Source organism: Nycticebus coucang, chromosome 11, assembly GCF_027406575.1.
Source record: "Nycticebus coucang isolate mNycCou1 chromosome 11, mNycCou1.pri, whole genome shotgun sequence".
NCBI classification, from domain to species: domain Eukaryota; kingdom Metazoa; phylum Chordata; class Mammalia; order Primates; family Lorisidae; genus Nycticebus; species Nycticebus coucang.
Window position 1 is genome coordinate 121,832,378 of NC_069790.1, and position 24,942 is coordinate 121,857,319.

Sequence of the window (24,942 nt, forward strand, 5' to 3'; positions counted from 1 at the left end):
TTGCAGTGAGCTGTGTTGATGGCACAGCACTCTACTGGGGGCAACAGAGTGAGACTCTGTCTCCAAAAAAAAGAAATGCAGGTTTACTATGAATTTTTTTTTTTTTAGATAACAATAGTTATTTAAGGTTGTTTTCCTTAGTTATTTTTTGTAGTCTTTCTTTGTGGTCATCAATTTTCTTTATGATCTATTTAGGTCCTGTTCAAATATAGTTTAGGATCTGTCAAAAGCAAACCAGTTTGGGGGAAGTCATTGTCACAGATTCAGAGTGACCAGGTGCAGTCTTTATTTAGATTGGCAGTGATTGGAGAAAGTATTTAGAGTTAAGAGAAGCTATGAATACATTTTCTTCTTAAAGAAGCCTTGATTGAACTGACTTCACACTGAGTGGCATACCTGCTGAGCAGTTTGCCTTTCTCCACAAATAGCCCCAGGGCAGTGAGAGCACTACTTCACATTCTCAGTAAGGCCGTTTACAAACAGTGGATACAGGCTCATTCAGTGTCATCACTGAAAACTTTCTCCTCTGGGGTATTTACTGTTGGTTGAAATTAAGGAATTCATGTAAAACCTATACTTTATGCATATGCACTTGGAGCAATAGTGCTTTCTGATGACGAGATTCCACAACTGCTTAGAAGAGCCATAAAGTTATGGAAGAAATTGGGAATTATAAAAAAAGTCCTCATTCTGGGCTCAGCGCCTGTAACACGGTGGTTACAGCGTCAGCCACATGCACGGAGGCTGGCAGGTTTGAGCCCAGCCCGGGCTGGCTAAATAACAATGACAACTGCAACGGGAAAATAGCCGGGCATTGTGGCGGGCGCCTGTAGTCCCAGCTACTGGGAGGCTGAGGCACGAGAATCACTTAAGCCCAAGAGTTTGAGGTTGCTGTGAGCTGTGACGCTACAGTACCCTACCCAGGATGACAAAGTGAGACTTTGTCTCAAAAGAAAAAGTCCTCATTCTGGTTCACATTTATTAAGAGTTTAAAATTGCAGGATAAAACTTTGATGATTTATATTTGCTAACTAGAAGGAAGATGTATCCCATTGGCTGATGAAAGCCATTGAAGGTGAGAGTGTTAAGAGCGGTAGAAAGCGGGGTGGGAAATGGGAGACAGGAGTGAGGGAGGCGACTTCTGGGCGTGCTGCAGTGGGTGTCTGCAGTCCTGTTATTACAGCAGTCATCGGTGGCCACAGTGTTGCTTTTGAGTCACTAATGAAAAAGTAGTTTTGTTCTCTGTATTCTGTTTACTAAGGGAGAGAAATGTATTCTAAGCATATGCTAAATTTAGAAATATTTTGACTAAAATAATTGTAATAAAATCTACATACAGCTGGCCACTGTCATTGTACTAAAACATCTTGAATCACCCCATGTCTGGCCATCCAAAGAGCTGAACTGTTGCTGTGAGGCATTGAATCTCTCTACTGAAGAGACTCAGATGTGCATATCCTTTGTATATGTTCCTCAGTGACACTTCAGGCAGAATTCTCAGCTACAGGACTTCCCTTGGTTACAATTGGCAGTGAAGGGTGAGGGTTCGTTGTTGGGGCGGTACTGAAGCAGAGTGTTAGCCAGCTCTCCCGAGCCTCTCTTGCTGCCCTTAGGAGAAGTGCTCGTGTTCCTGGACAGCCACTGTGAAGTGAACGCGATGTGGCTGCAGCCCTTGTTGGCCGCCATCTGGGAGGACCGGCGGACTGTGGTGTGCCCGGTGATCGACATTATCAGCGCTGACACACTCGCCTACAGCTCTTCCCCTGTTGTCCGCGGAGGGTTCAACTGGGGGCTGCACTTCAAATGGGACCTTGTCCCCCTTTCTGAGCTAGGAGGAGCAGAAGGAGCCACTGCTCCCATAAAGTAAGATTTCTCCTTTACATTTGAAAATTCTTACCAGTACTTCCTCAAAAGAAAAAAAACACAGGAAAGATGATTCTTTCTTTGTAAGGAGCAGGAGATTGATTTTGTTTGTGCATTAAAAATTCTTGAGCGCTTAATTGTATTTTGTGTATTCTGCCAAGTCATAAGGAAAGATTTATGAGTACGATGTTATCTGTGCCCACAAGGACTCAGCTTTGTGAGAAAGGCAGACACACCAGCTCAGTAGTCCCCCGAGGTCGCTGGCAGAGGCGGCCCTGGCAGGGCTCTGTGTGCCGTGTGTGTTGTGTCAGATGCCGTGGCTCACTGCGGTGGTCCTTATATGATAATAATATAATACTGTCACAAATATTTAAAATTTTAAGGATGAATTCTTACCAGTACTATTACTAAGTCATGGTGTATGAATTATTTTACATTCTTATCCATGTTCCATATTTTTTATATATGTGTGTGTATATATGTGTGTGTGTGTATATATATATATATAAAAAGATATATATATCTTTTTTTTTTTGAGACAGAATCCTACTTTGTTGCCCTCAGTAGAGTTCCGTGGCGTCACAGCTCATAACAACCTCAAACTCTTGGGCTTAAGTGATTTTCTTGCCTCAGCCTTAAGAGTAGCTGGGACTACAGGTGCCCGACACAAGGCCCAGCTATTTTTAGAGGTGGGGTTTCACTCTGGTTCAGGCTGGTCTCAAACTTGTGACCTCAGGCGATCTGGCTGCCTCTGCCTCCCAGAATGCAGGGATTACAGGCTTGAGCCCCGTGCTGGGCTGATAATACAAATCAGCTCTGATGTGATGTTTGTTCTTTTAGTTTTCTTTAAAATTTCTTATGTAGATTGAATACAAAGGAGTTTACTTGTATTTTCACTTTCTAAAGTTCTTGAACCCACTCCTTCAAAGCTTTATTTATTTTGGAAAATTATAAAAAATTACATAGAATCATTTAAAGATTATATATAAATTATATCAAATATGTGCTCCATATATACACACACAGTTTAGTGAGTGGTTATAATGTGAACTGTGGAACCACCACCCAGGTCCAGAGAGAACACCCAGAGTCTAGCCCCCTGTGCATCCCTTCCTGGTCACACCCCTGTCACCCAAGTGTCTTTATCCTGATCTTGGTAATCATTTTTTTACTTTCCTATGTAGTTTTGCCACCTATTAATGCATCTCTAAACAGAAGCAGTTCAGTTTTGTGCGTTCTTGTGCTTTATGTAGGTAGAGCCCCTAGTTATTTGTCTTGCTTCATTTGCTCAACCTTATTTCAAAAATACTCCCATGTTGCATGTATAGCTATAGTGGATTCATTTTCATTGTTGTACCGTGTTCTTTTCCATGAGTGTACTATAACTTACTCATCTAGTTCACTGTTCTCTGGTGAAGCAACACTGTTAAAGAACTATCTTACTCTAGTGCAGAGTGAAATTGTTGAGTCACAAGATATGCCTTTCTTCAACTTTAGCATCCAATGTTATCCCAACATGGCAGGTGAATGTTATCCCAGCATAGCAGGTGATAGAATGCCCTCAGTTGGCCTTTGGGAACTTGTTAGCCTTCTTTCATCTGAATCAGACCTGGAGGGCACTCGGCCTCTTCCAGGGGTCTGATGTGATCTCCCAGCAGAATGAGGTCTCTTTTGCTGTGTAATGCTTTATTTGTGAGAATCTGCTAAAGTTCTTCTTAGAACTAGCCAAGCCTGGGAGCAAAGCCTATCCAGCTCTCTGCTGTCTTCCCCTCACATGGTCTGCAGACATTTCACTGTGGGTCCCAGCTCTGCACCTGGGACTTAGATGGTGGAGCGCCTTTTTCAGGAGAATGGCACCCCACTGGGGACTGGTGTCCGTGTGACTTCAGAGCCAGTGATTGGAGACAGACAGCAGTGATGACTCAGCTGTTTACTATTTCCTTTTGGACTTCTCATCTTCTTTTCAGTGGGTGAAATTTATGTTTTTAAGTTTTTCATTGCAAGAAGAAAGATCCTAGACTTTCTTACATGTATTCTCACACCTAATTTTTTTTTTTTTGAGACGGAGCCTCAAGCTGTCACCCTGGGTAGAGTGCTGTGGCATCACAGTTCACAGCAACCTCCAACGCCTGGGCTCAAGCGATTCTCCTGCCTCCGCCTCCCACGTAGCTGGGACTACAGGCGCCTGCTACAACGCCTGGCTATTTTTTTTTTTTTTGGTTGCAGCCAACATTGTTGTTTGGCGGGCCCGGGCTGGATTCGAACCTGCCAGCTCAGGTGTATGTGGCTGGTGCCTTAGCTGCTTGAGCCACAAGCACTGAGCCCTCACACCTAATTTTTAGTTGCCATGTTTATTTGTTTTTGCCTTTTTCATCATATACAAGGTCATTTATTTTTCATTGTTTAATTTTTCATATTTTTAATAAAAAACACACATTCAGTAACAGATCAAATTGTATAGAAGAATTTAGGATGAAATGTGACCATCCCCTACCCATTCTCTCCCTATTTCTTTCCAGAAAGAAAGTTTTAACAGTTTCTATTTTTGGTCTTGTTTCTTATTTGCTGAACTCTAGATAATAAACTGTTTCTCTTTTTCATCAACCAGCTTCAGACTGCGTGGAAAGCGACGATGCGGGGCTCCTTTACATTCCCTCCCCGGCTCTGTCTTCTGGTGCTCAAGGATGGTTACTTGGAGTAGCTATCTCAGTTGCCTTTTTTCTCTTTTACTGTCAGTCTTTTTTTTTCTTTCTTTCTTTTTAGATAGAGTCTTACTCTGTCGCCTTGGGTAGAGTGATGTGGCATCGTCATAGCTCACAGCAACCTCCAACTCTTGGGCTCAAGAGATCCTCTTGCCTCAGCCTCAGAGTAGCTGGGACTACAGGCACCGGCCATATCACCTGGCTAGTTTTTCTGTTCTTAATAGAGGTAGGGTCTCCCTTTGCTCAGGATTACCTGTGTCAGCCTCGGGGCTACTATTATAGGGGTGGGCCACCGTGTGCAGCCAGTCTTTCCATGATCTTATATTTAGATGTAAGCAGGATCTTAACAGTTGCTTTTGTTTTAATTACTTTTTAAAACCAGTGTGAAAAATTTTGTCTTTTAAGATTCTAGTACTACTGTTTGCTTTCTGTTTGTCCTGTGTGTTCTGTATTCTTTTTTCTCTTCTTCTGTTGGACAGATCCCAGATTTTTCTGTTCTCAGCAGCTCCCCTGTTATTAGAAATTACATATTTTTATATATAGTTCTCTTGGTGGTTTCCCTAGAGAATACAGCATAATTTTTTTTTTTTTAGAGACAGAGTCTCACTATGTCACCCTCGGTAGAGTGCCGTCACTTCATAGTTCACAGAAACCTCAAACTCTTGGGCATAGGCGATTCTCTTGCTTTAGCCTCCTGAGTAGCTGGGACTATAGGTGCCCACCACAATGCCCAGATATTTTTTTGTTGTAGTTGTCGTTGTTTAGCAGGCCCAGACCGGGTTCTAACCCACCAGCCCCCCTGTATGTGGCTGTCGCCCTAGGCGCTGAGCTACAGGTGCTGAGCCTATAGTGTATATTTTTGATTTATCAAAATGATTTATAAATTGGTACTTGCCCTGAACAATGTCAGGGTCTCAGAATGTTCATACCCCAGTTATCCACCACTGAAGTTACACACTAATGTAACTGAATTCTTCGTGTCACTGTGTGTTTCCTCTTCCTTCCCCTCTGCTGCTCCTGCACCTACAGGCGTCCGTGTGGGAACTTCTCATTCTGACTGCAGAGCACTCCTGAGTGTCTCCTTCAGGGGGACCATCTATTTGTTAGTCGTCTTCGTTTTTCTGAAAATGTCCTTGTTTCAGTATTATTTTGAAGAACACTTTGATGTCCAGATCTAGATTGGCAGGAGCTTTCTTTGAGGACTTTTAAAGCAGCATCCAGGCAGCTTTGGCAGCTGCTATTTCAGACGGGAAGCAGCACAGTCTGCCTTGCTTTGCTTCCTTTGAAGATGATCCCTTTATGACTGGGTGCTTACGTTGTTCTGTCTTATTTTTCAGAAGTGTCTTTCAGATACATATAAACCTTGTTTCTTTTTCGATAGTATTTAATTCTCTGCCAAATGCTTGATCTTGTCTCTTATCTTTGAACATATTGAGCAGTTTCTTCAAAGTCTCTGCTTGATAACTCCATACTTAATGCCCCTGCACACCTATTTCTATTGTAGATTGTTCTTCATATTTCTCTTTCTTGTGATTTTATCTCTTTTTTTTTTTTTTTTAATTTCAGTTTGCTTGTTCATTCTTCTTTGTTTGAAGTACTCCTTTTTTGTTCATTTTCTTCTTCCTCTGGCGGTTCTGTTGTTAGTAGAGACGGGGTCTTACTGTGGCTCACTGCTGCTCATACTGGTCTTGAACCTCTGAGCTCAGACAATCCACCCACTTCGGCCTCCCACAGCGCTGGGACTAAAGGCGTGAGCCACCATACCCGGCCGATTTTATCTTCTTGATTGCTTGGTTATTTATTTTTGCTTAGTGCCTGACATGTATGAAAACTTATAGAACCACATTCATACCTAGATGATGATTTCCCTGCACAGAGAATGTTGCTTCTCTAGTACAGGCAACTAAGGCCCCCCAGGCCTTACCGTCCCCTGGGACCCACTCTGAGTACATGAGAGAACTGGGAGCCCAAGCTTCCATGAGGCCAGGCTGCTTAGCTTCTCTCACTCCCACACGGGCTTCTCAACCTCAGCATTTTAGGATATTTAGCAAAATCCCTGACTTCAACCCACATAAACACACTAAGTTGTGACAGCTAAAAATGCTCAAAACATGAAATGTCTGCTGGTGGACACAGCCACTATTCTAACATGCATATGAATCCACCTCCAAATAAGAAAAGTACTTTTGGCTGAGCACGGCACTCATACTTGTAGTCCTAGCACTTTGGGAGGCTGAGGTGGGAGGATCCCTTGAGCTCAGGAGTTTGAGGTTACAGTGAGCTGTGATGATGCCACTACACTCTGGGCCACAGAGTGAGACCGTGTCTCTACAAATGAATGAGTGAATAGATGAAAGAGAAGTACTTTTGATACTTAGAAAAGTAACCTTCATATGCCTAGCATGTTATTAACTATATGGACCATCAGTTGTATGGTCCAACTCATTCTGATATTAAACAAAATGTTTTATGATAGTTAATGTAGTTTTTATCAATAATGTTCCAAAACTATACTGGATTTTGTTTTAAACAAAACTTCATAGAATTAGTAATTATTTTCCTTTTCTAGGTCACCTACGATGGCTGGAGGATTGTTTGCCATGAACAGACAGTATTTCCATGACCTTGGGCAGTATGACAGCGGCATGGACATCTGGGGAGGAGAGAATTTGGAAATATCATTTCGGGTAATTTTATTTCTTTGATTGTTCAGTTAATAACTTTGTGCATAGTGGAGTATAATTTTCATCCATTAACTCATCTTTTCTGTAAATTCTCCTTGGTTATCTGTATTGACAAATTGTCTTTAATAAATACTACTTTACCATAATCTACAATATGGATAATGCCCACTCAGAATGTCGAAAGCATATAAGAAGCTTTATATTTAGTTTTTAAGACAGTAAAAGTATGGTTGTAATGAATGGTTGGGTATAAATGTGCATTTAATCCAGAGCTTTGTTTTTCTTTGTCATTTTATTTTATTTATATTACTAGATGTGTATAGGTACAGTGATCAGATTTCCCTGTTTTCTTAAGACTGTACTGGATCACACTTGCTCTACTGGAGAAATTAATAGCTTACCATTTCACTTTCATTAGTAGTTCAGTGTGATGCTAAATTATGCCATCACTCCATAAAGAATCACCAAGTCCTTTATACAGGTGGCCATAAAGTTCGTGTGCAGTGTTAAATGGCACACTATTTTAAGTTACACACAAACTTTATGGATACCCTATGCAGGTCCCTTTAACCTGAGGGGAAAATTCACCTTTCATAATCTCTCCTCTTCTCCAATTGGTAGGTTTGAAAGGTAACAGTCTGAGGCTTAGGGAACTGCAGTGGCAGACAGTCTTTGGAAAAGGCAGAAAAACTTAAGGGGAGAACTGACATTTCTCCTTCCAGGCAGATTTCCTGTCATCTCCTCCACCAGATAGCAGAATCCCTGGCAGATAATAAGACACAGTACTTACAGTGGTGTGTACGAGGACACCAGTACTTATGTATATGTTATTTTGTGGCTTTTTGCAAATGTATTGACTACAGTGTTTTTAAAAGGCAGGTTTTTGTTTTGTTTTGTTTTTGAGACAGAGCCTTAAGCTGTTGCCCTGGGTAGAGTGCCGTGGCATCACAGCTCACAGCAACCTCCAATTCGTGGGCTCAAGCGATTCTCCTGCCTCCGCCTCCCAAGTAGCTGGGACTACAGGCACCCACCACAACACCCGGCTATTTTTTGGTGGCAGCCGTCATTGTTGTTTTGGTGGGCCACGGCTGGATACGAACCCACCAGCTCAGGTGTATGTGGCTGGCGCCTTAGCCACTTGAGCCACAGGCACTGAGCCAGGTTTTTCTTTATAATCTAGAATTTTAAGGTTGAAAGGCATAACAGATACCGAGATATTTTAGTTTAGTCTTTTTTTAGACAATTGAGTCTTACAAAAATTAATATAATAGTAACTCAGGATAGTCAAGGGCAAAATTGAGACCAGAACTAAGGTCTTTTAAATCTTAACCTAGAGTTTTTCCTATATATTTTGTTGGAAAAAAAAAACTGTTTTCTAAAAATAGTACATACATTTTATAAAAAAGTACCTATAAAACTGAAATTAGAGGACCAGTTAATAAGCATTCCTTATCCCTAAGTCCCTAAGATCAAATCTCTTTTTTTTTTTTTTTTTTTTGTAGAGACAGAGTCTCACTGTACTGCCCTCGGATAGAGTGCCGTATCATCACACGGTTCACAGCAACCTCTACTCTTGGGCTTAAGCGATTCTCTTGCCTCAGCCTTCCGAGCAGCTGGGACTACAGGCGCCCACCACAACGCCTGGCTATTTTTTGGTTGCAGTTTGGCCAGGGCTGGATTTGAACCCACCACCCTCAGCATATGGGGCCGGCGCCCTACTCACTGAGCCACAGGCGCCGCCCAAGATCAAATCTCTTAATCTGTTAAAGCAGCAGTTCTCAACCTGTGGGTCACGACCAACAAAGCCACATCCTGTATATCAGATATTTACATTACGATTCATAATAGTAGCAAAATTACAGTTATGAAGTAGCAATGAAAATAATTTTATGGTTGGGGGTTGCTACAACAAGAGGAACTGTATTAAAGGGTCATGGCATTAGGAAGGTTGAGAACCACTGTATTAAAGCAATGAAATACGAGTGCAATATCAGATACATGGTAGTCAATTAATATTATATTATTCTGGAATCTAATTCCTTTTTAATCATAAAGACTGATAATTTTTTAAATGCATACCCTCTGAATATTTATATCTGATAAGGTAAAATAACGTACAGGGTTTCATAAACATTTATTTAATAAAAGATTAATTTTGTTGAAAATTCATATGTTGATTATACAACGGTGCGAGGCAACTGTTAATACCGATTTTGCTTCTGGCCAGATCTGGATGTGTGGGGGTAAGCTCTTCATCATCCCTTGCTCTAGAGTGGGACACATTTTCCGAAAAAGGCGACCATATGGATCACCCGAAGGCCAGGACACCATGACACACAACTCCCTGAGGCTGGCCCACGTCTGGCTGGATGAGTACAAGGTGAGAGGGCGAGTGATGGCCGTCACCACATGGGTAATTGCTCTGGCGGCTCTTCATTCCACTCAGACTTATTTCTGTTTGGCTGACTTCACTTTAGGGCCATCTCTTTCTAGGTTTCTTTTTTCTCTCTTCTCTTCACTCAGTATTTCACTTGTTTTTTATTGTAATCTCACTCTTAGTTTTTTTGATGCAGCCAACATCACAAGAAACTCTGTGCTGTTTCTGTTATTCCTTCCGGCCCCCCTTGGGACTCCCATGCAGTTGGCTTCTGTCTCTTGGGCTTGGCTGGGACATACCTGCACGGCTCACATGTTGAGTAATCCTTCCTACTTTCTCTTCTGCCTTAGGTCACTTTGGGCATGCTTTTTTGAGGCATAATTCACAAATGAATTTTGGAACATTTTATCACCTGAAAACTTTTTTTTTTGACACGTAATCTCTGCTGCTCAGGCTATGGTGCTGTGGTGTCACAGCTCACAGCAACCTCAAACTCTTGGGCTCAAGTGATCCTCTTGCCTCAGCCTTCCAAGTAGCTGAGAATATAGGCGCCTGCCACAATGCCTGTCTGTTTTTTTTCTAGTTTTAGTAGAGATGGGATCTTTCTCTAGCTCAGGCTGGTCTCAAACTCCTGAGCTCAAGTGATCCACCATGTTGGCCTCCCAGGGTGCTAAAATTACAGGCATGAGCCATTGTGCCTGGCTTGTGCCCCCCAAACTTTCATTTATCACACCCTTCTCCTCTGCTCCAGACAACCACTAATCTACTTCCTGACCCTACAGTTAATTGCTTTTTCTGGACATACAAACAGAATCATACGCTGTGTGATTGCTTCTGTCTGGCTTCTCCCTGAGCACGGTTTCCGGTTAGTGCACACTGTCTGCGTGTCAACACTTCATGTCTCCCTGGGTCATTGTATGAAGGGGCTGCATTTTACTCAGCCATGGACATTTGTGTGACAGTCCATTTTTGTTTGTTATGAAAAATGCTTCTGGGCGGCGCCTGTGGCTCAGTCAGTAAGGCGCCGGCCCCATATACCGAGGGTGGCGGGTTCAAACCCGGCCCCGGCCAAACTGCAACCAAAAAATAGCCGGGCGTTGTGGCGGGCGCCTGTAGTCCCAGCTGCTCGGGAGGCTGAGGCAAGAGAATCGCTTAAGCCCAGGAGTTGGAAGTTGCTGTGAGCTGTGTGAGGCCACAGCACTCTACCGAGGGCCATAAAGTGAGACTCTGTCTCTACAAAAAAAAAAAAAAAAAAAAAAATATATATATATATATATATATATATATATATATAAAAGAAAAATGCTTCTGTATTTGTGTAGTTACTTTTTAAAATATTAATTGAGCACGTACTGTGGAAGGATGGGGGACAAAAGGTGAGTAGGGGAGCATGCAGTGGTTTCAGCGCTGTGAGGTGAACGCAGTGAGGGCATCTGGCATATGCTGGAAGTGAAGAGGCGAGGCAGGGAGCCATAGCACTTCCGAGTACTCACCCCTGCCCCACCCTTCACCAGACTTGGGGTCCAGCTCCATGCTAATCTTTGAATCCTCACTGTCTTAACAGTTCTCAAAATATGGTCAGGTCCCAGGCACTCTGTTAGGAGGCCGCCTGTTCAAAGGTATTTTCATAGTCAAATAAAAGATTTGCTACTTATACCATGTAGACATTGCACTGATGGTGCAAAAACGGTGCTGCATTAGTGTAAATCAAGGCACTGGCTCCAGATTGTACTGATAGGAACTGTGTGTTTTCACCCACTCACAAGTTGAAAAAGAAAAGGCCAGCTGCATCTGAGAGTGTCGGTGTGTCTTTGTTCTGTGGGATATGCATGTTCACACAGAAAACACTTTTGCTGCATACTGAAGCATAATGGTTATTTCATGGGAAAATATTTGTGTTTGTGTTGTGAGCTGAGTTAGCCAACATTCTCCAGGAACATTCTTTTCATGTAAATGAATGACTCACAAAACATATTTGAGTATTTGGCAAATACTTTCTCAAAAATTAACCAAGAAATGAAATAAAAACAAACAAAAAATAGCTGATAGTATTTGTTGCAAATGATAAAATTCAAGCTCTCAAATCAAAGTCCAAATTTTAAGGCCAGGCATGGTGGCTCACACCTGTAATTCTAGCATTCTGGGAAGCTGAGGTGAGTGGATTGCCTGAGCTCATGAGTTCGAGAGCAGCCTGAGCCAGAGATGAGCCAGACCTCATCTCTAAAAACAAGAGCCGGGCGTTGTGGCAGGCCCCTGTAGTCCCAGCTACTTGGGAGGCTGAGGCAAGAGAATTGCTTAAGCCCAAGAGTTTGAGGTTGCTGTGAGCTGTGATGCCACAGTACTCTACCGAGGGGGACAAAATTAGATTCTGTCTCAAAAAAAAAAAGAGAGTCCAAATTTTAAAAAGCTTGTATCTACTACCATGAGCTTGACAGCTTCCTAATACTTAACCATTTTATTGGTGAGATGGTTGGCGTTATATGAAGGTGATTTTTTTTTTTTTTGAGACAGACTCTCCCTCGGTAGAGTGCTGTGAGCACATACCTATGGCCTCACAGCTCACAGCAACATCAAACTCTTGGGCACAAGAGATTCTCTTGCCTCATCTCCCCTGTGGCTGGGACTATATGTGCCTGCCATAACACCTGGCTATTTTTTTTTGTTGTTGTTGTTGTTGTTTGTTTGTTTAGCAGGCTTGGCCAGGTTCAAACCTACCAGCGCTGATGCATGTGGCTTATGCCCTAACTGCTGAGCTATAGGCGCTGAGCCTGAATGTGATTTTTTTGATATTGTATAGTGAAATTTTTTAAAATTTGGCAGAATGTACGATATAGTAGGCCAGTATTTTCCAAATGACTAATGCATAATGTTATAAAAATCTTGCATGGATAAAAGATCAAAGAGAAAGACCAGGACATTTTATTGCACTATTTATGAAAATCTCAATGATGTGTCTTCATGTTTCATGTTGTTACTGAACTTTAAAAGTTGAATTTTGGTGTAGCATCAAAAAAATAACCATAATTATCTGTAATAGCTATTACAATATTCTTTCTAGTTTCAATTACATATTTTCATGAGGTATTTTTGAAAATGTGTGTACTCACCCAGAGCAACATGTGACGGTGGCTAAATGCCGATGCAGGAATTCAGCTGTCTTCTGTTAAGCCAGTTGGTAAAGTGTTTTTGCAAAATATAAAACAATGCTACTATTCTCACTAAATTTTGTTTTGGAAAATGAGTGTATTATTAAGGAATTCATCTTTTAATCTTAAGGAATTCATACTTTTAAGTCTCTCAGTTTTCATTCTAGAGTGGTAAACATAAGTAGATACAACCTACACAAACAGACCTCCTTGGAGTCTTCCATAATTAGGAGTATAGAGTCGTGAGACCAAGAATTTGAGAATTGATCTCATATATCATCTATACTATTTTAAATTGCACATGAACTTTATGGCCACTGTGGATATACCCGTTTCATTGGTTTGCAGATAATGTTTTATACATTTTGCCATTTTTAAAATTGGGCTGCATCTTGTAAGGTATGTTTTATTGTTGTCAGTAATGGACTTGAATAAAAATTTCCGTTGACACGCCTGTAATCCCAGCACTGTGAGAGGCTGAGGCGGGAGGATTGCTTGAGCTCAGGAGTTCGAGGCTTGTCTGAGCGAGAGTGAGACCCCAACTCATGAAAAAAAATGGAAAAACCCAGCCGGGCGCAGCGGCGAGCGCCTATAATCCCAGCGGCCCCGGAGGCTGAGGCAGCAGGGTGCCCACAGCCGGAGTCCGAGGCTGCTGTGAGCTCCGACGCCACTGCCCTCTGCTCAGGGCATAGGGTAGAACTCTGCCTCGACAAAAAAAAAAACAAGAAAAAAAAAAATTTCCGTTGACCTTTTGGGCAACATTAAGAAAACGCTAGCATGAAAAATAAATAATTATCTTTTTGGGGTTTATTTTTTGGAGCCAGAGTTTCGCTCTGTCACGTAGGTGAGAGTTCAGTGACATCATCATAGTTCATTGCAACCTGTAGCACCTGGGCTCAGGTGATTCTCCTGCCTCAGCCTCCTGAGTGGCTGGGACTGCAGATAAGTCCTCATGCTCAGCTAATTTTTTAAATTTTTTGTAAAGATGGGGGTCTCACTATATTGCTGAGGCTGGTCTTGAGCTCCTGAACTCAAGTGATCCTTCTGCCTTCCTCCACAAAGTGCTGGGATTATAGGTATGAACCACCCATGTCCACCCACATAGTATTTATTTTTAACAAAAGAAATCTCTTCTCTTTTTTTTATTCAGGAGCAATATTTTTCCTTAAGACCTGATCTCAAGACCAAAAGCTATGGAAATATCAGTGAGCGTGTTGAATTGAGGAAGAAATTGGGTTGTAAATCATTTAAATGGTATTTGGATAATATTTACCCAGAGATGCAGATATCTGGGCCCCATGCCAAACCACAGCAACCCATTTTTATCAACAGAGGGCTCAATCGCCCCAAAGTCCTTCAACGTGGAAGGGTAAGAATGCAATCTTATCAAAAAGTGTTGATGAAAAGTTGTATGATAAGAAAAGTTTCAAGGTGCCTGTTGCTATAGTAAAGGACATTCTAGACTCCAGCTTTCCTTTTATTCTATTTTCTATATTGGACCTTCTTCTACTCAAGTATAGAACCTTAGAGATTTTGATATCTTTGCTGTTAATATCAAGATCTTTTACCTTCTGGGGTTAGAGGGAACATGACCTCTGTAAGGATGATACGTGACAGCTTCCCACATGTGAGTAGACATGGGTCACTACAAAAGTTTTGAGACAGACTGTGTTATGGTCCATTATATCTTACTTCCAAGAAGGACAGTGGACAGTGGTTTTTCTGACCCAAGCACGTTTCACCTTGCTTGGCTTATCAGTGATGCTGGGAGGGCTTCACTTGTTTCCATCTACACAGATTTTACTGTCTTGATTTTTGTGTATCTCAGAATTTTTGTTATGACCCATGTACACATGAATAAAGACAATACAAGTAAATCTAAAGTTCATTTGGCAGAGACTAGTCCAGAAAGGAAAGTTGATGGAGAAATTGGGGCAGCTATTCTAGAACCAACTTCCAAAAGGGGAGAGGGGGTGATAGCAGGTCACATTGCTGGCGTGAAGTGAAATTTCACACCCAGGGTTCCTGGCAGTTGTTTGAACTAGGCAGAAAGCACATTTATCAATCACATTGTTTCTTACTGTTTTTTTCACAGTTTATAATCACACTTAACACATTAACTGCCACGTGAGTTACGAACTATTTTCAAGTTTTCACATCACCTTTTATGTTACTAATTTTCAAGTTTTAATATTACTTTATTATTTATTTTATTTTACTTTTATTTTTATTTATTTTTTTTTAGAGACAGAGTCTCACTTTGTCACCCTCAGTACAGTGCTGTGGCATCATAACTCACAGCAACCTCCAGCTCTTGGGCTTAGCCAATTCTCTTGCCTCAGCCTCCCGAGTAGCTGGGACTACAGGTGCCCACCACAACGCCCGGCTATTTTTTTGTTGCAGTTTGGCCAGGGCCGGGTTCAAGCCCGCCACTCAGTAGATGGGGCCAGTGCCCTACCCACTGAGCCACAGGCACAGCCCCTATTTATTCGTTTTTTGGTGGCAGTCTCAGTCTTTCATCCTGGGTAGAAAGTCTTTTCACTGTGGCGTCACAGCTCACAGCAACCTCAAACTCTTGGGCTCAGGTGATCCTCTTGCCTCAGCCTCCTGAGTAGCTGGGACTATAGGCGCTCACCATAACCCTTGTCTAATTTTCTTCTACTTTTTTTTAGTAGAGAAGGCTCTTGTTTTTGGTCAGGCTGGTCTCAAACTCCTTAGCTCAAGCAATCCACCTGCTTTGGCCTCCCAGAGTATTAGGCCTACAGGTGTAAGCCACCATGCCTGGCCTATATTACTTTTTATTGATGTATGTTTTAGGATTGTTCTGTTTCGGAAGTTATTATATTTTCGTAATAAACCACCATGACCCTAAAGAAAAAATTTCCTTTTTGTGTCTGGCAGTCAGTGTGTTAACCCTTATTTATAGTGGTTTTAGTGAATAGCCATCTTTTTGAAGTTGATTATCACAAAAAGTGACCAACACCTGGTTTCCCAGGTATTTCAGTGTGGAACCACATGCAAAAAACTACGCAGAAATATTTTTGCTAAATAACTCTGTAAATATATTCCTTAACTGTATAAATTTAAATGTTTATTTAAATTTAAATAAAAAATGTAGTACATAAGGCTCGGTACCCATAGCACAGTGGTTACAGCGCCAGCCACATACAGCAAGGGTGGCAGGTTCGAACCCAGCTTAGGCTAGATAAAAACAACAATGACAACTGCAACAAAAAATAGCCGGGTGTTGGGGCAGGTGCCTGTAGTCCCAGCTAGTTGGGAGGCTGAGGCAAGAGAATCGTTTAAGCCCAAGAGTTTGAGGTTGCTGTGAGCTGTGATGCTGCAGCACTCTACCAAGGGTGACATAATGAGACTCAGCTTAAAAAAAAAAAAAAAAAAAAGGTCATTTGGCTTCTTGAAGTTAAGGGGAGACACTTTCAGTGTTGCCCAGTTTCTCTTTTGTGTTTGAAGAAGGCACCTCCCCATTTCCCTGTGTGCACTGGTCTCCAGTGGCTGAGAGCACCTGCAGTGCCGCCTCGTCTTGCTCTACCTTCCTTGGAGGGTGGAAACCGTCTTAAGGTGCTCACCACTTGGCGTTTGTTCCCTTTAGAGAGACACTAGTGTGTGTCCCTGTTGTTGAAATCCCTCGCCTTTATTACTTCTTGCTATTTATCTCACCTGTGGAATTCCTGGGATATTTGTCATCTGTATTTATCTAATTTAGTAATATATTACATTTAGTTATGTGCTATCTTTTTATTCTTATTTCCTTGATTGAAGTTTCTTTAGGGCAGGAATGAAATTTTAATTTTCTTCATCTCCTGTAGTAGATTAATAAACTTGTATATGTAGCTAGAATTTCTACCTGGCACTGCCTACATATGTTGTTAAAATTGCTAATAACTGGTGGCACCTGTGGCTCAAAGGAGTGGGGCACCAGCCCCATATGCCAGAAGTGGCGGGTTCAAACCCAGCCCCGACCATAAATTGCAAAAAAAAAAAAAATAGTTAAAAAAAAATTGCTAATAACTGTCTATATCCATCTTAACACTCCCATGTGAATAAAAAATTCTTATCTTTTTATGACTGTGGGGATTCATATGACTAGAATAATATACTGCGTTTCACCTAAGATGCTGCCATTGTGAGGCGTCTTCTGACATTGCCTCTCTGTGTATGGGGTTGTTAAGAGCTCTCTCTATTACAGCTTTGTCACCTCCAGACCAACAAGTGTCTGGTGGCCCAAGGGCGCCCAAGTCAGAAGGGAGGCCTGGTGGTGCTTAAGGCCTGTGACTACGGGGACCCAAATCAGGTGAGTGATGCCTCTGTGCTCTTGGCCAGCCCTGAGAATGTGGCCGCAGAGAAGAGAACAGATGTCACTGCAGTCGTTCTGGAGGGCGCGAGAAGTTTGTGACTCTGCTTCCCAAATGATATTTTAAGTTGCGTATGACCTTAACGTCGTCTTAGACAACTACTTTTGTCTCCTTTCTTTATTTTTCCTGCCTCTTCTCATCATTTATTATAGTAGCATTTCAGTTGCCTAGAGCATTATTTCTATACTTGGCAATATTATATGGAACATACAAGGTACGTGAGTTCAAGGGCAAAGTCATTTACCTAAGTTCATTTCGGCTTATGTGTATCTTCAATGATGTTAAATGGCACTAAAAATAAGCAGATAACTTTTTCAATTTGGAACTGTACTTTAAACTGATTTGCATCTGGTAAAGTAGTATAACCTATCAGCGGTCTAGTGAGAAACTAGTCTCAAGACTAAGTATGCACAGGTGCTCTAAGTGATGACCATTTTAGTGGTGGGTTGGTGTCACTCAAGAAAAGGGGAAAAAAGAAAACGAAACACGGGCGGCGCCTGTGGCTCAGTGAGTAGGGCGCCGGCCCCATATGCCGAGGGTGGCGGGTTCAAACCCAGCCCCAGCCAAACTGCAACCAAAAAATAGCCGGGCGTTGTGGCGGGCGCCTGTAGTCCCAGCTGCTCGGGAGGCTGAGGCAAGAGAATCGCGTAAGCCCAAGAGTTAGAGGTTGCTGTGAGCCGTGTGACGCCACGGCACTCTACCCGAGGGCGGTACAGTGAGACTCTGTCTTTACAAAAAAAAAAAAGAAAACGAAACACTTGGGCTTTTTGGTGAATAGCTTACTGTGAACTTTCATAGAGCATGTTTAATTCATGTATACTGTCTAAGGTGGCATACCGGGATCATGGTTTGAAAGGGACTTTCGTTTCTTTTCTGGGTAGAAAAGGTGGCCGTGTTGTGGACTCTGAAGTATTATAATTGTGGTGATATTTTACTGTATAGATCCCAGTGAAATTTGTTCTAGAAAGTGGAGTGTTGGGGTTATACTGCGTCTACACACATACTGGTCTGTTTCTGCTGTGAGACCAAACAATAAATTTGTTTCTCTTCCACAAATACGTGAAGTGTTATTCAGTCCTGAATTTCACTATCTAAAGCAAAACTTTGGTTTCTGATCTTTTTTTCTTTCTCTAGATCTGGATTTATAATGAAGAGCATGAATTGGTTTTAAACAATCTCCTGTGTCTGGATATGTCAGAAACTCGCTCATCAGACCCACCGCGACTCATGAAATGCCACGGGTCAGGAGGATCCCAGCAGTGGACCTTTGGGGTGAGGACGAGGCCATGATGAGGGAATGTGGTGGGAGGACATTCTGCCCTGGGTGTGGTCCCTTATCCTCAGGGGATAAATTTCAAGACCCCCGTGTGAGATGCACCCAGAAAGCTGCAGATACATGTGATACTGAACCCTGTGTATGTTATCCATTTTCCTACACAAGCATACTTATGCTGGTTTAATTTATAAATGAGGCACGATAGGAGATTAATGACAATTATCAGTATATTATGATAAAAGTTATCTGAATGTGGTCTCTCCCAGAGTATCTCAGTGTACTGTAATAAGCCAATCTTTGGGAGACGACTGTGTCCCATAATTCATTTTAATTGTCATTCTTAAATGTTCCACATCTCTTTTGGATGTCTATCTCTTCTTTACCATATTTTCCAGTATGTTTTTAAAATAAAAGCAAATAACTGGTGGTATTATTTTCTTGCTACCCTTTTTCCAGAAAAATAACCGGCTATATCAGGTGTCAGTTGGGCAATGCCTGAGAGCTGTGGATCCCCTGGGTCAGAGAAGCGCTGTTGCTATGGCGATCTGTGATGGCTCTTCCTCCCAGCAGTGGCGGCTGGAAGGTTAAGGTGGGCACTGTGGCTGTGGAGCTGGTTCATTAGGCTTTGTTTCCTCTGTAAGTTCTGGTGCTTTTCAAGGAAAGCTCTGGTTGAGTAGAGCCATCTGGGAGAGGATAACCATTTCTCTGTCCTCCTGGTCCTGGGCAGCACAGGTGACACAGCAGATCTGAGCGAGATGGGAGCGCTGAGCGACCGAGGGAAGAGTGGGTTTCACCAAGACATTAAGATCTTTTCTGAGCTGCTATTTACATAATTTGGTTATAGAGGGAGACCAGAATATACTTCTAACTCTGAAGACCTGGGTTTGTTTAGGACAAAACCCAGACATGGACATTTCTATTCAGATTTATTTATGCCTCTTTGTAAATTTCCTTTAATGATGGAATGGGTTTGTCTGATCAGGAACTTTTCATGGTTTCCTTACTTAGAAGACTTCATAGGACACAGTTATTTTTTTTAAAAAAACTTCTATTGTCATTTGTTTAATATGTCCTAAATAGATAATTTAAAAAACTGATTGAACCCACATTATTTTTAGGTTCAGAGGGCATCATTTATAAAATAATATTTAAGAGGCAGTTAACTATTATAAATTATTTTGATGAATTATGGTCATATGTACATTGAAAATAAAGGATTCTTTTGATTAACTAGGATCTTTTGTCTTGTATGGGGGCCTCTGATCTGAGTTACTGTGTGTGCATGATAGGAAATACTCCTGAATTCAACTGATGAGCCACTAAGCGGAGGCCCCTACCTTTAGAGAAGCATCACAGGTCTATGTGAATGTAGACACTTTACATCAGAGTTGCCTGTGAGACACCCAGGTAGAGCTGTTACATTGGCAGTTGGATATGGAGGTCAGAATCTTAGAAGATTTATCTCAATTAGAGATAATAAATTTGGGAATCACCGGTATATACTGTAAATTCCAAAATACAAGATGAATTTTCTCCTCAAATTACATATTAGAAAAGAAACAGTATCATAGTGTGGGGTGCTCACTCAGTTACTTTATTTATTTTTCTATTTTTTGAGACAGAGACTCAAGCTGTTGCCCTGGATAGAGAGCTGTGGCATCATAGCTCACAGCAACCTCCAACTTGGCTTAAGTGATCCTCTTGCCTCAGTTTTTCTATTTTTAGTAGAAACGGGGTCTCACTTTTTGCTCAGGCTGGTCTTGAACTCATGAGCTCAAGCAATCCATCCACCTCGGCCTCCCAGAATGTAGGATTACCCCAACCCGCTCAGTTATTTTATCTTGAACCATAAAGCACCATAGTAGATACATGATCAATATTCTAAGTATTTCTTTATCATTCAACTTCAGATGTACATATAGAAAATAAAAAGCAAGATAGATTTAAATCAGCAATACCAGTAATCACATTAACTATATTGTAAACAGGTCTAATTAGGTGCCCTGGTTAAAAGGCAGAGAGATTGTTAGATTGAATAAAAATGTACTACCCAAATATATGCCGTCTATAATGAACTCCTCACGGTGTAAGTTGGCTGGGCATCGTGGCTCACGCCTATAAATCCGAGCACTTTGGGAGGCTGAGGGAGGATCACTTGAGCCCCAGGAGTTCAAGATTACAGTGAGCCATATGTGATCAGGCCACTACACGTTAGCCTGGGCAAGACAGTGAGACCCTGTCTCAAAAAATAAAGATGAATGAGATAAAAATAAAAGGATAGAAAGGTATATGCATGCTTACCACTGATCGGAGGGCATCTGGGGTGCCTGTGTTAGTATCAGACAAAGAAGACGAGAGAGCAAAGAACGTTACTAGGGGTGATAAAGACAGTCGCTTCAGGATGAGAAAAGGCTCAGTGAGGGAAATAATCCCCACAGTTCTGCCGGTTTTTGCAGCATGTATTTTGAAGTTCTGTTAAAAGTATAAGTGGGCAAATCTACCATTACAGTAAGATATTTCAACACATCTCTCAGTGATTGATAGAACAAGTAGAAAAACAGGAGGATATACAAGCCTTGAATAATACCATTAGCCAGCTTGGCCTAGTTGAGAGCCTGCCAGCAGGACATTCTTTTCAAGTAAACCAATGTTCTAGTGAGCTAGTAAGCAAGACTTAATATATGTATACAAAGTCTGATATACAAAAGTATTTCAGAAATCAGTAACAATAGTAATAAAAGTCAGGAAGAAGAAGATACTTGGAAAGTCTTCAACTATATGGAAACTAAGTAACATGCAGCCCAGTACCTGTAAATTAGACAAATTTACAGGCTATTTTGAACTAACTGGAAATGAAAACACAACATATCAGAGTTTGTGGTACGCAGCTAAATCAGTACTTGGAAATTTTATAGCATGAAGCGCTTATATTATAAAAGAGTAGACGGGGTGTGGTGGCTCACACCTGTAATCCTAGCACTCTGGGAAGCCAAGGCAGGAGGATCACTTAAAGCTCAGAAATTTGAGAACAGCCTGAGTAAGAGCGAGAGACCATTTTCTACTAAAAATAGAAAAATTAGCCACAGGTGGTGGCACCTGCCTATGGTCCCAGCTGCTTGGGAGGCTGAGGCAGGATGATCACTTCAGCGCCCCAGAAGTTTGAGGTTGCTGTGAGCTATGAAGATGTCACTGCACGCCTGCCTGGGCAGCAGAGAAGGAGACCCAGTCTTAAGAAAAAAAAAGAACAATAAAAGTTTCAACGACTTTAGTTTCCACCTTTTTTTTTTTTTTTTTGCGATAAGAGTCTGAAGCTGTCACCCTGGGTAGAGTGCTGTAGCTCACAGCAACCTCCAACTTCAGCTCAAGCGATCCTCTTGCCTCAGTTTTTTCTATTGTTAATAGAGATGGCGTCTGGATTTTGCTTAGGTTGGTCTCAAGCTCGTGAGCTCAAGCAGTCAACCTGCCTTGGCTTCTCAGAGTGCTAGGATTACAGGTGTGAGCCACCGCGCCCAGCCGGCTTCCACCTTAAGAAGATAGAAGAACAAGTTAGAAGATCAAAGAAACAGAAGAAATGAAATATTAAATAATCAGAACAGAAATGAAATAGGGAGCAAAAATATGGAGAAAATCGATGAAACCAAAGTTGGTTTGAAGAGATTAAAATTAGCCCTGCCCCACCAAGACTAAAATTACCGGCAGGGACCTCACTGGGGCTGCGAATACTAACAATACCCAGCGGCGAGAAGGCTGCTGACTCTGTTCTGGCCAGAGCGCACAATGGCAGCCACATAGGAAGACAGCTTAGCAATTTCTTTCTTTTTTTTTGTTCCCCCCTCCAGAAATGTTCTTCCTTTTATTTTGGAAGAGAAGAATAATGGCAGCACTACCCTCAGGCCACCTCCCAGCTCCTGCCTTGCCCTCCATGGCGAGGTCAGCCAGAATCAACTGCGCTGTTGCTCCCGGCACTGGGACATTCCAGGAGGAAGAGTGGGCGGGGGAGGGAGAAGGCGCCTCCTCACTACGGGGAAGCCCCCTCCCAGGCAGAGGAGCTGCCCTGGCTGGGAAGGAGGTCCCGGGCATGGGGAGAGGCGAAGCCTGAAAACCTTTTCCCTCTAAGCTGACCTACTTACTACATATTTACAGTTAGAGAGAGGAGAGGCCATCCTGGGTCACACTGGTGCTTCAAAGGCAGGGAATGAGAACCACATAGCACCTCGGTCTTAGTCACATATTCCTGTCTCCTAGGTCCTAGAAGCTTCTGTAGGAAAGGGGAAACATGAGGAAGGGAATGTTTGAAGAGCCCGAGCCCACAGCTCACTCCAAAATAAAGTGAGGCAGCAGAGGAGCTGGGTCCTGTCTCTGTGCCCTCCAGAGAGGGCAGACAGACCCATCTGCTCCAGCCCTTTGTGTGGCAACCATCACACCACAGGCTGCCTGTGTGCCGTTAGCATGCTCTTCTTGGAGGCAACCTGGACATTGCCTCCCATCAAAAACTCATCCAAGGGCCAGGAGTGGTGGCTCATGCCTGTAATCCTAACACTGGGAGGCCAAGGTGGGTGGATCGCTTGAGCTCAGGAATTCAAGACCTGAGCAAGAGGTGAGACCCTGTCTCTAATAAAAATAGAAAAATTACCTGGGCGTGGTGGCAGGTGCCTGTAGACCCAGCTTCTCTGGAGGCTGAGGAAAGAGGATCCCATCAGCCTAAAAGTTTGAGGTTGCTGTGAGCTGTGAACACCACAGCACTCTACCAAGGTGACACAGTGAGACTCTGCCTCAAAAAACAGAAACAAAAACATAGATGGGAGGATGGCTTGAGCCCAAGAGTTATAGTCCAGCCTGGGTAACAGCAAGACCCTGTCACATGCACCCCCAAATTCACATATTTTAGAATCCAGTAAGATTTACTTAGATAAGGAAACAGCAAGAAAATGATGTAGCCTTTATCAGAACAAAAAGGTAAGTTAAACAGACCGTTACTTAGAAGGTACACTGAGCTGGGACTTTGGAGATGTCAACGAAGGGACTATCACGGGGTTAACAACTGCAGGGCGCAAATACCACTATGAGCCCCAAGGGCAAGAAGAAACTCCCTGGAGCCAGGGGAAGGATGGTGTCTGAGGAGGCTGCCCGAGGACATGCCTGGAGCGACAGGCCTAAGGGCAAGGCAGCCCTCTCAGGCCAGACACTGGAGCAAAGGCACCCTAGCCCCTGCGTCCGCCCCACCTGCCCCCAGCAGGAGCAGGGATGGGCCTGCGGGGAGGAGACGACCTGCAGGCCCTCTCTTCCTCCCTCCCTTTTGAACTGGAGAGACAAGGTTCGCCCACAGGTGTAAGGAGGTGTAAATGTGAAAAATGCTCTTACAGGTGTGACAGGAGCAGGAGGAGCGGGGATCCCTGCAGGCACAGCGGGTGACAAACACCAGGGCACAGTGCACTCCCAAGTCCCAGACTGGTGGGCTGCTTGCACCCCCACAATGAAGCCTCAGAGTGGTGGGCAGAGTGACAGAGTAACTTGGTGTTCCAGTTTGTTCACCGGGCCGGCAGCACGGGCATTGGCAGGATCAGGAAATATTGTTTGTGGGGAGATAAAAGGAACCATCTCTCCAGTGCACTTCTGTGGGAACCAGGAGCAGCTGCAGCGGCCCCAGGGAGTGGGGTGTGGGGAACTTTAGAATCCAGTAAGATTTACTTAGATTAGGAAACAGCAAGAAAATGATGTAGCCTTTATCAGAACAAAAAGGTAAGTTAAACAGACCGTTACTTAGAAGGTACACTGAGCTGGGACTTTGGAGATGTCAACGAAGGGACTGGGCGTGGATGCGGGCGCGTCTGCGGGGTGCAGAGGACCAGCAAGATGTTTGGGGAGCTTCCATCTAAAAGGCACAGCAGAAGCTGCGGGGGGGGGGGGGGGCTGGCCGCAGAGAAATGACGGGGCTGGGAGGACCACAAGCGAGGGCGGCACACGTCCCAAGAGGAAGTTAGAACTGAGAGGTTCTGGCAGAACTGGGGTGACGGTCTGCAAGAAAGGAGAGGCCAGTCCAGGTGCCAGCTCAGCTCCCAAAGTTTGCAAAAGGCCTTTTGTATAGCTGGGATGGGAGTGTGCCTGGAGTGCCCGAGGCTCTTCTCTACTGCAGTCAAGGTGTGGTCAGGGTTAAGGGGTTATTCACCAGTACCTGCTGATAGGGCCGAATGTAGGGACCCGCCCAAATAGAACATCCCGTCTAGGAAGGAAGGAATGTGCCAGTCCCCACCCCTCTGAACTTATATTCCCAGCCACCGTAACCCACGTGTTGACTCCTTTCTCAGCTCACTCACGCCCGAGTGGAGTAAAGGCCACATTACCCACACAGAACCTGGACTCTGATAGCTTTCATTCATGTCTCAGAATAATTTCTCATTTTTTGGTCCTTAACCTCCCCAGTAGGAAGTATAGGTGGGGTGTTTCCAGAAACTCTAGCCTTGAGGCACTCTGGGAGTCTAGGGAGAGGATCACTGGTTTTCTAAAATGGCTGCACCCTTGCC

At 43.1% G+C, this 24,942-nt stretch overlaps 1 protein-coding gene across 7 annotated transcripts in view; it reads left to right on the top strand.

The window, feature by feature from the left end:
• Positions 1 to 19,651, top strand: part of GALNT11 (polypeptide N-acetylgalactosaminyltransferase 11) — a 66,768-nt gene extending 47,117 nt beyond the window's left edge. For 6 of the 7 annotated variants that reach the window (XM_053608664.1, XM_053608666.1, XM_053608662.1 and 3 more), the window contains 7 exons: positions 1,614 to 1,863; positions 7,135 to 7,252; positions 9,477 to 9,629; positions 13,923 to 14,141; positions 16,980 to 17,084; positions 18,280 to 18,417; positions 18,878 to 19,651. In XM_053608664.1, coding sequence (XP_053464639.1) covers positions 1,614 to 1,863; positions 7,135 to 7,252; positions 9,477 to 9,629; positions 13,923 to 14,141; positions 16,980 to 17,084; positions 18,280 to 18,417; positions 18,878 to 19,009 — 1,115 coding nt within the window. In that variant the 3' untranslated portion in view covers positions 19,010 to 19,651. The remainder of the gene's footprint in view (positions 1 to 1,613; positions 1,864 to 7,134; positions 7,253 to 9,476; positions 9,630 to 13,922; positions 14,142 to 16,979; positions 17,085 to 18,279; positions 18,418 to 18,877) is intronic. The other variant, XM_053608668.1, reaches the window with a different exon arrangement.
• Positions 19,652 to 24,942: the final 5,291 nt, after the last annotated feature.